Here is a 14626-nt window from a genome sequence, read left to right on the forward strand (position 1 = left end):
TTTTCACATAATTTTTATACATTCTACTGTACTTTAAAAGAACAGCAGAAGATAGTTTATAGGGCTAAAATGAATTAAAATTCATTAGATAGATGTTTTTTCTTGTCCAAAAGCAAAGTAACTTGGACAAAAATCCAAAAACAGAATGACCAGTCAAACAGGTCCTGCAGGCCTAGACAGCTGCCTTCTGTCCCCTTCCAGCAGATGCAGTTTTCTTCTCTCCAGGTGGCCTGGCTGAGAGCTGAAATGAATGATCTCAAGGATCAGGTGCCCCTGATTCCCAAGAGAAGCACACATGACTGTCTGAAACCCTGTTTTTGTTTAAGATCTTAGAAATGCAGAGCTGGAAAGTTATGTTTGCTTCATCAGTTACTTGAGAAGAAAAGAGTTTGGAGACTCATATTGTAATTTTTTCCTAAGTGATTATTGAACATACAAGAACATAATTTTGTTGGAAATACATCTGTTAATGAGATGATGCTGGGGTTGCAGCTTCTGTGGTGTGCCTGTTAAAAGAATCAGCTTCTCCCTTTGGCCCCAACAGGCTTTCCCACTGGAGTGCAGTGAGTGGGATGCCCAGGGGCAGAGTTGCCTTTCTCCTGAACACTAGGAGGGCTTTGTAGGGAGAGGTGGGAACGAGGTCCTGAACCTTGTAGAGACGAGCACATCTGGAAATTCAAAATCTGATGGAAGTACGTTCCTTTCCAGAGTCTATGCTTTAGTACCTACAAGAGTGTTTATTCCCATTTTGAAGACCCTCTGGGCCAAACCACAGCCCTGGCTGGGTGCACTGCTGTTCTGTGCCTCAGCCTGTGCCCCTGACGGGGCTGTGGAAAGCAAGGCCATGGTGACTGGTCCTGCTTTAAGATTATGACCATTGACTTCAGACCAGTTGTTCAGGCTGCCCAGCAACCATTCTAGATTTCCCAAGTCCCTTTGTCACTTCCTTTGTACTACTGTTCCCTGTCTGGAAGGTGCTTCCCCCAGAAGTCATAGAGGTCTTAAGTGTCCTCCATTTGATGAAGCCTTCCCTGGTTTCCTGTCTAAAACACCACTCTGATTTTTCACACTTTTTGCTTTTCTTAACTTTTTCCCTTGTTGATACTTATTCCCATTTGACTTACATAATTTACTTTTTATCTTAGTCCAGTGATTCTCAAACTTGAACTTGCATCATAATCACTCAGAGGGCTTAAAATACAGAACTGATGGGCCCAGCCCCAGAGTTTCTGACTCAGTAGGGCTAGGCCAGGAGCTGATGATTTGCATTTCTAACAGTTCCCAGGAGATGGTGAAGCTGCTAGTCTTGGGCCACACGTTGAACCGCTGCACTAGTAATGAGGACTACATGAGCCCTGTGAGGACAGTGATTTTTTTTATTGGACTTGTTCACATCTTGTTTCATCGGCACCTAGAAGAATGTCAAGCATGTAGTATGCATTAAGTAAATAGTTTTGAATGAATGATGAATAAAACTCTCTTGAAAAATAAAAGCTGTAAACAGTATCAAATACAAAAGCCCTATCAAAAAAATGCTTGTACTTGTCTAGTTTATAAACAAATACTTGTTGAAAGAATCTCAATTATGTTTTTGCTCCATAGGAAAAAAAATTGAGGCTATGTAATTTTTTTTTTTAAGGAAACAGCTTTTTAAAGATATAGTTTGCATACCATTCAGTTCACCTGCTTAAAATTTACATTCAGTAGTTTTTAGTATATTTACAGTCATGCAACCATCATCAATTTTATAGCATTTTAATCACCCCAAAAGAGATTCCTGTACTGGTTAGCAGTCATTGACCATTCCCCCCTAACCTCTCAGCCTGAAGCAACCTCTAATCTGCTTTCAATCTTTATAGATTTTCCTATTCTGGACAGTTCATCTAAATAGAATTATACCATATGTGGCCTTTGTGACTGGCTTCTTTCATTTAGCATAATGTTTTTGAGATTCATCCATGTTGTAGCATGTATTGGTGCTTGATTCCTTTTTATTGCCAGATAGTATTCCATTTTATGCATATACCATACAATTTAAAAAATATTTTATCTACTTAACAATTGATGAAAAATTAGGTTGTTTCCACTTTTTGGCTTTTATGAATAATGCTGCTATGAACATACATGTATAAATTTTGTATGGACAAGTGTTTATTGCTTGTGTGTATATATCTAGGGGTGGTTTAGTTTTATGGGAACTATAATTTAACATTTTACAGAGGTGCTGTTTTCCAAAATGGTGTTATTTTACATTTCCACCGGCAAATATGTGAAGATTCCAATTTGTCCATATTCTCAGTAGAACTCTGGCTTTTTGAATATAGCCATCCCAGTGGGTGTGGTTATCTCATGGTTTTGATTTGCGTTTCTCTGATGGACAGTGATGTTGAGCATCTTTTAATGTGCTTCTTCACCATTTGTGTCATAGGAGAAATGTCTGTTTAGATCCTTTGAAGCCTCTGTAATTTTATGCCCTATTGTTTAATAAGAAATTTGGGAGAATAGCAGTTCCATTCCACTTTTTTTGTTGGATAATTGCAAATAACCAATGTTCTTAACTTTTTGTCACATGCATTTCAGGATACCTATGGGCATCCCTGCCTCACTTCATTCAGGAGTTTGCTCAGATAAACCCGCCCAGAGGCCTTTCTTGTTCATCCTAACTAAAGAGGCTCTCCTCCGGTCTCTCTTTCCAGTCTTACTCTGTTTTATTTTCTACAGTACACTTGTCAGTTTGATTGAAGTTTTATTGGTTTGTCTCCCCAGGGGAGTGTAAGCTCAGTGAGAGTAGTGTCCCTGTTTGTTCACTTGGTGTACTAGTGGGGCCTCAGTAAATTCTGGTTGAATGAATGAAGGAGTAAAAAGATGGGCTGTGGCATCCACCACTCACTAGTTAGGGGAACTTGAGCAAATTATTTAACTTTTCTCAGGTTTAATATCTTCATTTATATAAAACCATAGTAGTAAGAGTTTTTGCATTCTTGGGTGGCTGTGAGGATTGAATTAATTGGTATATATAAAGCATTACACACCATGCCAAGTACTCTAAAGAAAAAAAAAGCCTTAAGTTTTCATCTTTTTTCTTGCTTTTGACATGTTATATGGCATAGTGTCTGTATGTTTGCCATGAATATGTGTTTACCTTTTAAAGGACGCAGGTGAACCACAATTCTTTCTTTTTTTGTCTCCTTTTTTCCAGGGGATGCAGAGAGCAACCAATGTCACCTATCAAGCTCACCATGTCAGCAGGAATAAGAGGGGCCAGGTTGTGGGGACCAGAGGTGGCTTTCGTGGTTGTACAGTTTGGCTAACAGGTATGGTGAAGAGAGAGAAACCAATTATTTCAAAAGCATTGTGTATAGACAGCCTTGAACTAGGAGTAAGCATATTTAAAATTTGAGCTCTGTTTTTGTATCTGGAGCATCATAACATAACTGACAAAGTTGCTTAGTAGTAACATTTCCTTTTGGCAATTCCTTTCTTCTTTAAAAGAATTGCTGTTGAAGGGGAAAAGGCAGAAAGCATCCTAAAAACTTTCTCATTGATAACTGTATTATATTCTATAATCTTCTGCATGCAAATCAGACTTGATTCTGCCTTCAGGAAGCTAATAATGTAAACCACATGAAGAGAAGGACAGTGAGAAAGAGTTTCATATAATCAGTTTCTATCATTCAGCTTTCATTTTGTCCTCTGTTTGGCTCTTGTGTGGTTTTGCCTGAGTATCTCTCTGGGCTTAGCTATAGCAGGCTGGTGAGAGGGTAAATTGGTCCAGATTTTGGAGGTGGCTTTAAAATTGATGGATCCTTTTACTTATAGAAATTGTATTTAAAGTTTTTATGCATCTTGTCATATTCCCCACTAAAATTATGTACCTATTTACTCTCCCACCAGCCGTGGAGGAGGGGATCCATTTCCCGGTATCTTTGTCAATGTGGATATTACCAACCCTTAAAATTTTTGCTGATTGGCAAAAAAAGCAGCATTCCCATTTTCTGTTTTTAGATTACAGGTTTCAATTGGAGACAGGTCTGTCTGTTTCTGTAGGAAAGAAGACCATACTCTTGCATTCTTTTCCTCTCCTCATTCTTGTCTAGATTGATAAATTGGTACCTTACATTGCTTAGGTTTGTAACACTAACATTCTGTTCTTAAATCTTAGATTTCCCTCATTGTTTGTATTTGAGTTCTGTAAGCAGTTTGATTCAGTACTACTTAATGGGCTCACCATCAGTTCTTTTCTTAGGGCATGTTCATTCATGAGCTCTTTCTTTCAGTCAGGTTTTGATTTGTATTTCATTGTTGAGCAGATTTTGTTAAAATGTTAAGACCATTGTTTAGATTGTCTTCTGTTGAACTCTTAATTTCCTAAGTTTTTATGTTTGAGAGTGTCTGCTGTCTTTTCACAACAACATGGCTAGATAAAATACATACTTGGTTCATACTTTTTTGTCTTGAAATTCTGGAAACACGACTGACTCCATTGTTTTCTGGTATTAAATATAAAGAAGTCCAAAACTAACCTGATTCTGTGTCTTTTTAGGAGCTTTCCTTTTTTTATCTGGATGCCTGAAGAATTCTGTGTATATTTTTAAGAAGTTCTGCCGTTCTCATTTAGGCCCTTTATGTATCTGCAATTGGTTTTTGTGTGTAGTGTGAGGGAGTTATCCATTTTCTTTTTCTCCCATGTGGATTGTTTGTCCCAGGAGCATATACTGACGAAGGTATCCTTTTTGTCATACATTAGGTTTCCAGTTATGTGTGGATTTGTTTCAGGGCTCTTTGATCTATTCCACTGGCCTACTTGTTTATTCCTCTATTATTACCACACTGTCATAATTGTTATATATTTATAAGTCTTAAAATTCAGTGGAATATGTCCTCTTACCTTATTCTTCATCAGGAGTGTCTTGACTGTTTTTGGGGGTTGTGAGGAGAGAGGCTTTTTGCATTATTGTGTACATTTTATAATTGGTTTAACCAATTCTTCCAAAATCCTGTTGAGAATTAGTTTGGGATTACATTGTACCTAAAGGTCAATTTTGGGGAAAACTGGTCTTTAGAATATTGTGTGTTCCTTTTCTTGGACATGGTATTTTCTGTTTATTTTACCACTAATGAGGCTTATACACACTGCTTATCATATTTTTTGGTACTTGCTTTGTGGTTTATTATGTGGTTTCCATGAATGTTTATTTGAAAAGAATATGTATTTTCCTGATGTGTACAGTATGCTTTGCTATGTTCATTAGATCAAGCTTTTTAATTAGGTTATCCGATCTTCTGTAGCCTTCATTGATTTTGTTTTTTTACCATATTGTTGAAAATGGAAGTCAAGATTCCTTTCTTTGTGTGCAATTCAGTAGCTTAACCAGGATCTGTCAAGGTATTGAGCAGAATCTCTCAGGATATTGAGTGTTTTGTATGCTATTTGCCTGGAACACAGTTTGCTTTCTCTCAGCTTTTATCTCAGGTAAACCTTGTTTTGTATTTTGGCATTGGTTGGGGTATTCATTTCCCAGGGCTGCTGTAAATAATTACTATAAAGTGTGTGGCTTCAAACAACAGAAATTCATTCTTTCACAGTTCTGGAGGATAAAAGTGTGATGCAGGTGTCGGCAGGGCTGGTCCCTTCCGTAGCCTCTGAGGGGGGAGTCTGTTCTGTGCCTCTCTCCTATCCTCTCCTGGTTACAGGCAATCCTTGGTGTTCTTGGTTCGTAGATGTAGCATTCCAGTCTCTGCTTTCATTGTCACATAGCCTTGTAAGGACAACAGCCACTGGGTTTAATGCCCACCCTAGTCCTATATGACCTCATTTTAATTTAATTATACCACAAAGACCTTACTTTCAAATGAGATCACATTCTGAGATTCTGGGTGTTTATGAATTTTGGAAGAAGGACATTACACAATACAGCACATTTAGTTTCTCTTCTTAAGGCAGATGAATTTTTCTGTATTAGTTTTGGGTTATTGATCTTGCATTTTCTATTAATTATTTTAACTGCTTTAATTTCCTTGCCTTCTTATCTATGTTCACTATACTCATCTCACTGAAACTTAGCAATTAAATTTTCAGTAGCACCTATTCTTTGTTTCACATTAAATACATATGTAGGATGTAGATATAAACAGACAGTTATGTTGTGATTTAGGTATTCTTTGTTGTATAAAAAATTTACTTTCAGGTTTCATTTTTTTCCCCCAATACTTAGTGCTCAGCTGGTAGTTAAAAACCATGACAGGTGGAACAGCCTGCTTCTCCCCAACCCATATCTTTTTGTTCTAGTTATTGTGCCTGGTAACAGATTACCTGTTCTAATTTGCTTACCATTTTGTGGGGAAGGAATCTGGGGGCCCAGCCTAGGTCTGGCTTTGCTGCCTTCTGAAGGCTCCACTGGCTGGGCCTCCGTGATGCCTCATGCAGTTGCAGCTGCTGCTTGGCTGGGAGCTTAGCTGAAACACTGTGTGACCTCTCCAGCACGGTGGTCTCAGGATATTTAATAGCTGGCTTCCCCCAGATTAAATGTCCAGAGCGAAGCTGCATAGCCTTTTCTGAACTAGCCGTGGAAGTTGTTACATGATTGTTATTTTCACTACATTCTTTTGGCTACAGGCCAGTCCTAAGACCACCCCAGGTTCAGAGCAGGAAATTAGACTCGGCCTCTTGATGTGATAGTGGTGACGTTACACTGTAAAAGAGCTTGCAGCATGGAAATTCTGTTGCCATCATCTTTGGAAAATACAATGTGCTGTATTCGTATTGATACCAGTTTTTATGTGTAAAGCAACTAACAGTGTATTGATCCTCCTAATATATCTTCCTTTTCCTTTATGTTTTTTCCAGTTAGCACTCTCTACTACCATAACTTCCTTTGAGAACATCTGTACATTAGACTTAAGTATTGTATCTCTTGCCCCATAGCTACCTCATTTGTAAATTCTATAATTACTTAGCGAAGTGGCAACTATTAGTACACAAATAGACTTTTTTTCTTTTCCTTTACTTCTTGTTGTTTAGTGAATAAATGTCATTGGTACAGGAAGGTAGTTGTATTATAAATTGGCTTCCCAGGTACTTTTATTGTGGGGGTCTGTGAGAGATGTTTGTCCTGGGATATATAGGTTACTTTCTAATGTTTATTTATTTCACTTACTTCTGACCTTTCTTTTACTTCAGCAGAAATAATTTGGGCATATGTCTTAAAATTGGCATGTAGCTTTAGAATAATAGCAGGGGACAAAGTGAGTATGACTCAGCTATGACTGATACTTAAAAATGCTTAAGCCTTTGAAGCTGAGTGCTTTTCTGAGATACTTTTGGGCATGGACAGGAGTTAACTAAGAATGTAAATGGTTATTATATTTAAACTGCAGATGTTTGTAGCTAAGAGGTAAATCTTAAAGAGTAATATTAGGTAAGAATGTTACTGAGAGACTGCTGTGAATAATGAATGTTCCTAGGCCTGTAACTAAAATTCTGTGAAGCTCTCCTTCCAATTTTGTATGTGGAATTTGTTTGCATTGTTGAATTTTAGGCTTATCTGGAGCTGGAAAGACGACTGTGAGCATGGCTTTAGAAGAGTATTTGGTTTGCCATGGTATCCCATGCTACACTTTGGATGGTGACAACATTCGCCAAGGTCTCAATAAAAATCTCGGCTTTAGTCCTGAAGACAGAGAAGAGAATGTTCGACGTATTGCAGAAGTCGCTAAGCTATTTGCAGATGCTGGCTTAGTGTGCATCACAAGTTTCATATCACCTTATACTCAGGTATGTGTCTTCTGTGCTGTTGCTATTTTAATTACACTTGTTGAGAATGTGGTATCAGGCAGTGCAAATAATTTAAACATCAACATGTGTTTTGAGGCTAAATCAAATTGAAATAATTACCTACAGAATTTCTGTGCCGTGACTTTCTGAGTAACCTCATTTTTCATAAAACCTACTATAACCTGCCTCTCTCACCCACCTGCCCTGCTCTCAAAGTATAACCAAAATCACTGACCTCAAGCCAATGGCTAAATTACTTCAAGCTTGATTTTTCAATTCCTCAAACCTATACTGAACAGTCAACATGAATCAGACACTAGGGAGAATATTGTTTTTTAACATGTGTCCTACCATGGCTTCTTTGCTCATAATTCTTGAGTCTCATCTTTCACCACATTGTTCCTCTTATTTTAGAAACTAGCAGTGCCACTTCACTTTTTTTTTTCTCTGCACACATTATATTGTCTCTCACCATGGGATTTTTGTTTCCCACTGCCTGGAAGGCACTCTTCGCCTTCCTCGTATCCTTCCCTGCTCACCGCCAGTTGCCTCCCATTTTTGTTTGGAGCCCCAGGGTGGGTGTCTCCTCCTACTGAGCACCTTCCGTTTTTCCCTCAGGCTTTGTGGGCTGCCTTTTTTTGGTGCCCTGTTATTGCATCGTAACACAGTGTTTTATTATAAATGTCAGTCCACTGGATGGTGGTGCTAATAGCAACGGCAGTCATGGTAATAATGATGATAATTGTAGCTAATAAATTTTGGTCACTTAACTATGCACTAGCAATTGTTTTAAAGTTCTTTTATCAATTCACTTATTTACTTCTCATCACCCAATATGGAAGGTAGAGGTGAGGAAGCTCAGGTGTATATTACCCAAGGTCACACACGCTACGTGATAGAGCAAGGATTTGTACCCAGTCAATATCACTGGAATCCATGCTCTTGCCCACCTTGCTTTGCTGCCTCTAAACTTAGCTGGCTTTTTGAAGGCTAGAACTACATCTTACTTATCTTTGGAATTTTGAGCCAAGCCTTGCTTCGTGAACACAGTAGATGTTTTAGTATTTGTTAAATGATAGCATAAACCCTTAGGGAGCCCAGATATGAAAGACAGTGGTTAATGGCAGGTGAGTTGGAGCCAGAAACAATGGGCTGATATCTCAGCTCTGCCAGTTACTGTTATGAGCTTGGTCAGTTTACTTAATCTTCCTAAACTCAGGTAATCTCATAGAGTTGCTCTAAATATAAGGTAAATCAGACATTCAAAGCTCTCAGCACAGTGCCTGGTGTGTAATAAGTGTTTAGTAAATATAATAAATAATAGCACAATTTAGTACTTACCGTAAATTTGGGTGGTTGCTTAGACTTTTTTTAAACCAAAAACAAAATTTGAGCTGTAACATAGGTAAGTATCAGATTGAGTGTTAATCATACAGGTTCATGTAATTGAACCATGGTAGGAGTCCTTAAGGGTTCCTGGAGGACTAGCTGCTTTCCTTTTTCCTGAAATATTGGGATTGGTGTCAATACATCAGTTTGAGGTATACTGGATAATGAAGTTTATAAGAGACTGAGAGTTGTTAGAGTTCTTGGATCCTTGGATATAAACAATTTTCATAGTAATATAATAACAGTGATGTTCTTGCACCTTCTGGGAATGTTTGCCACTCATGGAAAAGGAGAAAGTCAGTAACACCTGATTTGGAGAGCTATCAGCTGAGACACAGGTATCAAAAAGTATACACCGATCGGCTTTTTGGCCTTCTTGTTTCCATAGTGTGGGGCAAGATTTGTGTTGGTTTCTTGTCTAAAAGCACTAAGCATGAAGATTGGACAGAGCTTAGGGCATGTCAAACTCTGATAATATTTGGATCAAGTGTACAGTACAGGATCATTTAAAGTAGTCTCTTACCTCCAGACCATTCTCCTTCCAGGCTTCAAGGGTAACCTCACTAATGCAAACCTCACTAATGCAAACCCAGAGACATTCCCTAGTACCATCTCACTCCATCAAGTATGTGTGGGGCAAAGGCCTGAGCAGTCAATTTTCTATGTCAACACAGAACTTGGGTATTTTTGTTCTAAAAATAAACCTGATGGTTCCTAGGTCATCTGGTGGGAACATAGAGGTGTGAACAGATACAATATCTTGAGGCTAGTAATTAGGTAAATGAATATAAAAGGTGCTATGGAAGATTCACAGAGGAGGTGCTTGCTGCTTGAAATGAGTCATGGAGGATGAATCAAAGTGTATCAGGCCAGAGGAGGAAACCTATTTCAGACAAAGGAGATGGTACAGTATTTGCACACGCTTGGAAATGTTAGGGACTTTGGTCTTTTAGGGAGCTGTAGGTAATTTGTTAAGACTGCTATGCAGGATGAACATGAGGCAAGAGAACGCTGGAGCAATTGGCAGAGGTCTGATGATGAACTCCGCCTGCTCAGGACTTTGCCCCACATGTACTTGATAGTTTGAGATGGTACTAGGGAATGGTGTATCTGGGTTTGCATTTGAGAGGTCACCTTTGAAGCCTGGAATGAGAATGGTCTGGAGGTAGGAGACTAGTTAGGAGGCTTTTGAATTAATTTCAAGCAGCAGTAGTGGAAATAGAAAAATGGGGCACATTTGAGGGCGCTTGAGCCAGTAGCATTAGTAGGACTTGGCACCTGGGTGATTTGCTCAATGAGGGGTGAACATGAAGAATGGTGCTTTCTACACAGAAGATGGTATGACTGAGTTAAAAAGTATAAGCTGGGAAGGGAAGACATTACTGTTTCATTTTTGGTAGGTTAGGTTTTAAATGCTAATGAATATCTAAGGGGAGAGGACCACTGGGTCATTGGAAAATTGGTTCTAGAGTTCTGGAAAGTTGTGTAGAATTGAGAGATAGATTTAGGAATCATTAACTTTATTAGTTGAAACTGAGATGAATTTGAGTATACAGAAGAGTAAGCTAATGAAATGATTTCCATGTATCAGAATAAGATGTACGACAGAGGTACACAGTGATTACTCTGAGAACTTAGAGGAAGCAAAGGTTTCTTGGTCAGCTTGGGCACACAAGTAGGCTTCCAGGAGGACTTCCCCATGAGCTGAGCTGTGAAGGAGCACGATGCTTCAGCTGCAAGAGAGGGTCAAGTGTTTTTGGCAGGGTTGATAGCAAAGGTATAAGGCCTAAACAGCCTGGTAGACCAGGCAGGTATTTATTATTATTAATAGACCATCAAGTGCAAGACTGAGAATGGTGAGATCAGATATAGAAGGTCTGGTGCTTTGCACTAAGAAGCTTGGGTATTATCCTAATGGCAGTGGGGAGTCTCAGAAGATGGTAGTGACATGCTCAAATTTGCATCTGCTTTCATCCTGGGGACAGTATAGAGGATAGCTCTGAGCAGATCAGAGCTTAGAAGCCAGCAGACTGACAGGAAGGTGGTTATTCTGTCCAGACAGAAGAAATGAACTTGAACGAGGGAGCTGAGAAGTACTGCTTGTACTTGGTTGGTGTGACATGTAGAGGTAGCATCTGAAGGACTTAGTCACAAAATGCATGGGTGACAATGCACAAAGGGAAGGAACCAGAACAGCTCTCAGAGTTTGGGTGGATAGTGTTGTCATTCCTTGATAGGTGGGATGCAAGCTGAGGAGACAGAGAATGGATTCAGTATGGGACATGCAAATTTTAAGGTACTTGTAGGATCTCCAGGTGAGTATATTTAGGAGTTGGAAATGTGTGTATAATTTTAGGAGAGAGGACAGGGCTTAGGCATAAACGCCAGTGAATATATTGTAGTTTACACTGTGAAGGCAGTTGAGAAAAATGCTCAAGGACTGCATAATGTGAGCAGCAGGCTCCTGAGCAATGTGGGCATCACTAGTCTTTGAGGGATAGGTGAAGTAGGGGAGTCTGTATAGGGATGAGTAGCATCATGGGAACATGTAGGGTTATTAATGAGAAACACAACAGAAAGTCCTGGAAGTACTCATGATTAAGGAATTTTTGTATGACTTGTTTACTTGCTTTTAATGGATGAGAGTGACTTGTATTTGTTTGTTGCCAGGGGAAGAAGCCAGTGGTGTTGGAAGAGATTTAAGATGTCAGATGGAGTAGGGATAATGGGCTGAGCAAAGTCCACTGGAAGGACAGGGACTTATCTGACAGAGGAGAAGCAGGAGTGTCTTGCCCATGGGTTTCAGCCCCAGTAAAGTTCACTGTGGATTCAGCGAGATTGGAAAAATAACAATGGAATGTTCTTGGGGTGAAAGGGTTTATACCCAACTTTATTCCCACAGTGGCAGGTCAATCACTAGAACCCCATCCACTCAGAGCAAGTCTGCCTGCAGCAAGTTGGTCTCTGCCTCAGCTTCTCTGCCCCTGCAGCTGTCTCAGTCTGTCCTCGGTGCTGCCACCACTACAGTCTCTGCTCTCCTGCAGCCATGCAGCCCAGAGCATTGGGCAGAGCTCTGTATATAGAGTCAGTAATAGTGTATTGCCCACACGTGTGTAGTGAGCAAGCTGACCAGGGCCAGGTGAGAATCCTGGCCATAGGAACCTTCACTTTCTCCACAAGGAGGGGTGGAGATAAAGATTGTTGGGGATGTAAATACATTTATAGAGAGAGGATATTGAGAACATTCATGCCTGGGGATTTCCTTTTTGGTCATCTGTTGAGTGTGGAGGTAGGCCTACTTTGTCAGGGGCCATAAGAAAGGTGGTGAATGCAAAAGTGGGCTATGTGGACATGCAGGAGCTGGCTTTGTGAGTGTTGGCCCTGCTTTGTATGTACAGTATGAATGTAAAGCTTGCATCTGAGAATGGGAAGATAAGTGGATCCTCAAGGGAGAACATAGTTTTAGTTAAGACTGGAAAGAAGAGGTTGACTTAGAAAGGAGACAGACAGTCTTTCCAGGTCAGGGTGGAGAGTTTAAACTGAGCGATGAAGAAGGTTACCAGAGAGTTGGGGGTTAGGAGCTGTGCAGAGAAGTAAAGTTTTGGGAATGCCAGAGATGAGAAGTGGCTTCAGGAACTTGCATTTATCAAGCACAGAAACTAGCCTCAGGGTTCCAAGTGGATGCCCTGTGAAGTTGCTTTAATGCCAGCTCAGCTGAGGATGAATGTGTTATTAGAGAGGCCTTAGGACACCTGCATTTGAGCTGAGCTCTGATTCAAGCTCCTCATAAAATTTCAGTGAAAGTTGTATGGGGTATCCATTGTTTTCCTCCTTGAACTCCCCAATATCTCAGATTTTTGCCTCAGAATACATTTTTAAATTGTCCCGAAGAATGGATGTGTTAACATATATATTCTAATATATGTATTAGAAATATACTTTTAATATATTTTCCATGAACTCTGCTGAAAAGCCCTTTTACTTGTCCTGGATGTTCATATAGCACCTTTGAATTGTATCAGTATTTTTCATTATTATTCCATATCTTTTTTCTAAGGATCGCAACAATGCAAGGCAAATTCATGAGGGTGCAAGTTTACCTTTTTTTGAAGTATTTGTTGATGCTCCTCTCCATGTTTGTGAACAGAGGGATGTCAAAGGACTTTACAAAAAAGCACGGGCTGGAGAAATTAAAGGTAAGTAATATTTTTTTCCCAGTTTCTCTTTGTTTAGATATTTAATCTTACCATATCTGAGACTGAAAATGTTTTCTAAGAGATTGGGGGTATTCAAACAATTTGGAGCTCCTTGAGATGAGAAAATGGGTTTTATTACAGTGTTATATCTCTCAGGCCAGCAGGAATAAGTACCTGGCACTGTGTATACTCATCAATTTTTGTTGATCAGGTTGGAGTCTGTCTTGCCAACAGGTTTTAGCCCCAGGCAAGCTCACTGGATTCAATGAGACCAAGGAATGACAATGGAAAATTCTTGGGGTGAAAGGGTTTATTTATTTATCATTTATTTTTATTAAAGTATCATTGATATACACTCTTATGAAGGTTTCACATGAAAAGCATTGTGGTTATCACATTCACCCATATTATCAAGTTCCCCCCATAACCCCACTGGTGAATCAGTTTATACCCAATTTTACTCTCATGGTGGCAGGTCAATCACTAGAATCCCATCCGCTCAGAGAGAGTCTGTGCGCAGCATGTTTGTCTCTGCCTCTGGGCCTCTCTGTCCCCGCGGCTGTCTCATCTCTTCTGTCTTCCAGAGCACTGGGTGGAGCTCTTTATATAGAGTCAATAGCAACATATTTCCCACATGTGTGTAGTGAGCAAGCCGACCAGGGCCAGGTGAGAATCCTAGCTGTAGGAACCTTCACTTTATCCAGAGTCCTACTAATACCGGGTTTTGGAGGATGGGAGCTTTGGGGGCTTGTGGACCTCCTTGATATAATCAAGTGCATAGCATTAGATTAGATATCAATTGCTAACTGCTGTTGCTTCTGTTCTCTTTGTTCCAGTGAAAACATAGGAAATTGCATAACTAATGGGAAAAATGGCTAAATTATAAGCATCTTGAAAGAAAGAGCAGTGTCTGGTTCTTATTTGTACCCTAATGTTTGGTGTGGTCCCTTATTCATTCTTTGTAAGATAGTTGAATTAGACTGAATTAACATCAATTCTATCAAGATACATATGCCTTGCTTTTTAGGTTTTATGGTTTGCACCCAGAGTTTCAACTGTGAGGAATATTAGGCCACAGAAAGAGATATTTAGAGCCCTGTTTCTGTGGCCTTTGATACCAATCGTATTATTTATCTTCTAGACATCCTTCAGCATTAGTCTTCTTCTATTATTACTAATAGAAACGGAGGACACAACATTTAAAAAAGAATCAAAGATAGATTACTCAGTCAGGATTGTTTAGGTATCAGTGATTTATGGGTGACGT

General features: G+C 39.5%; 1 protein-coding gene across 1 annotated transcript in view; it reads left to right on the forward strand.

The window, feature by feature from the left end:
- PAPSS1 (3'-phosphoadenosine 5'-phosphosulfate synthase 1) overlaps positions 1-14626 on the forward strand; it is a 118088-nt gene that overhangs the window by 19610 nt on the left and 83852 nt on the right. The window contains exons 2-4 of the mRNA XM_037020213.2: positions 3200-3314; positions 7539-7774; positions 13221-13359. Coding sequence (XP_036876108.2) covers positions 3200-3314; positions 7539-7774; positions 13221-13359 — 490 coding nt within the window. The remainder of the gene's footprint in view (positions 1-3199; positions 3315-7538; positions 7775-13220; positions 13360-14626) is intronic.

Source organism: Manis javanica, chromosome 5, assembly GCF_040802235.1.
Source record: "Manis javanica isolate MJ-LG chromosome 5, MJ_LKY, whole genome shotgun sequence".
Classification (NCBI taxonomy): domain Eukaryota; kingdom Metazoa; phylum Chordata; class Mammalia; order Pholidota; family Manidae; genus Manis; species Manis javanica.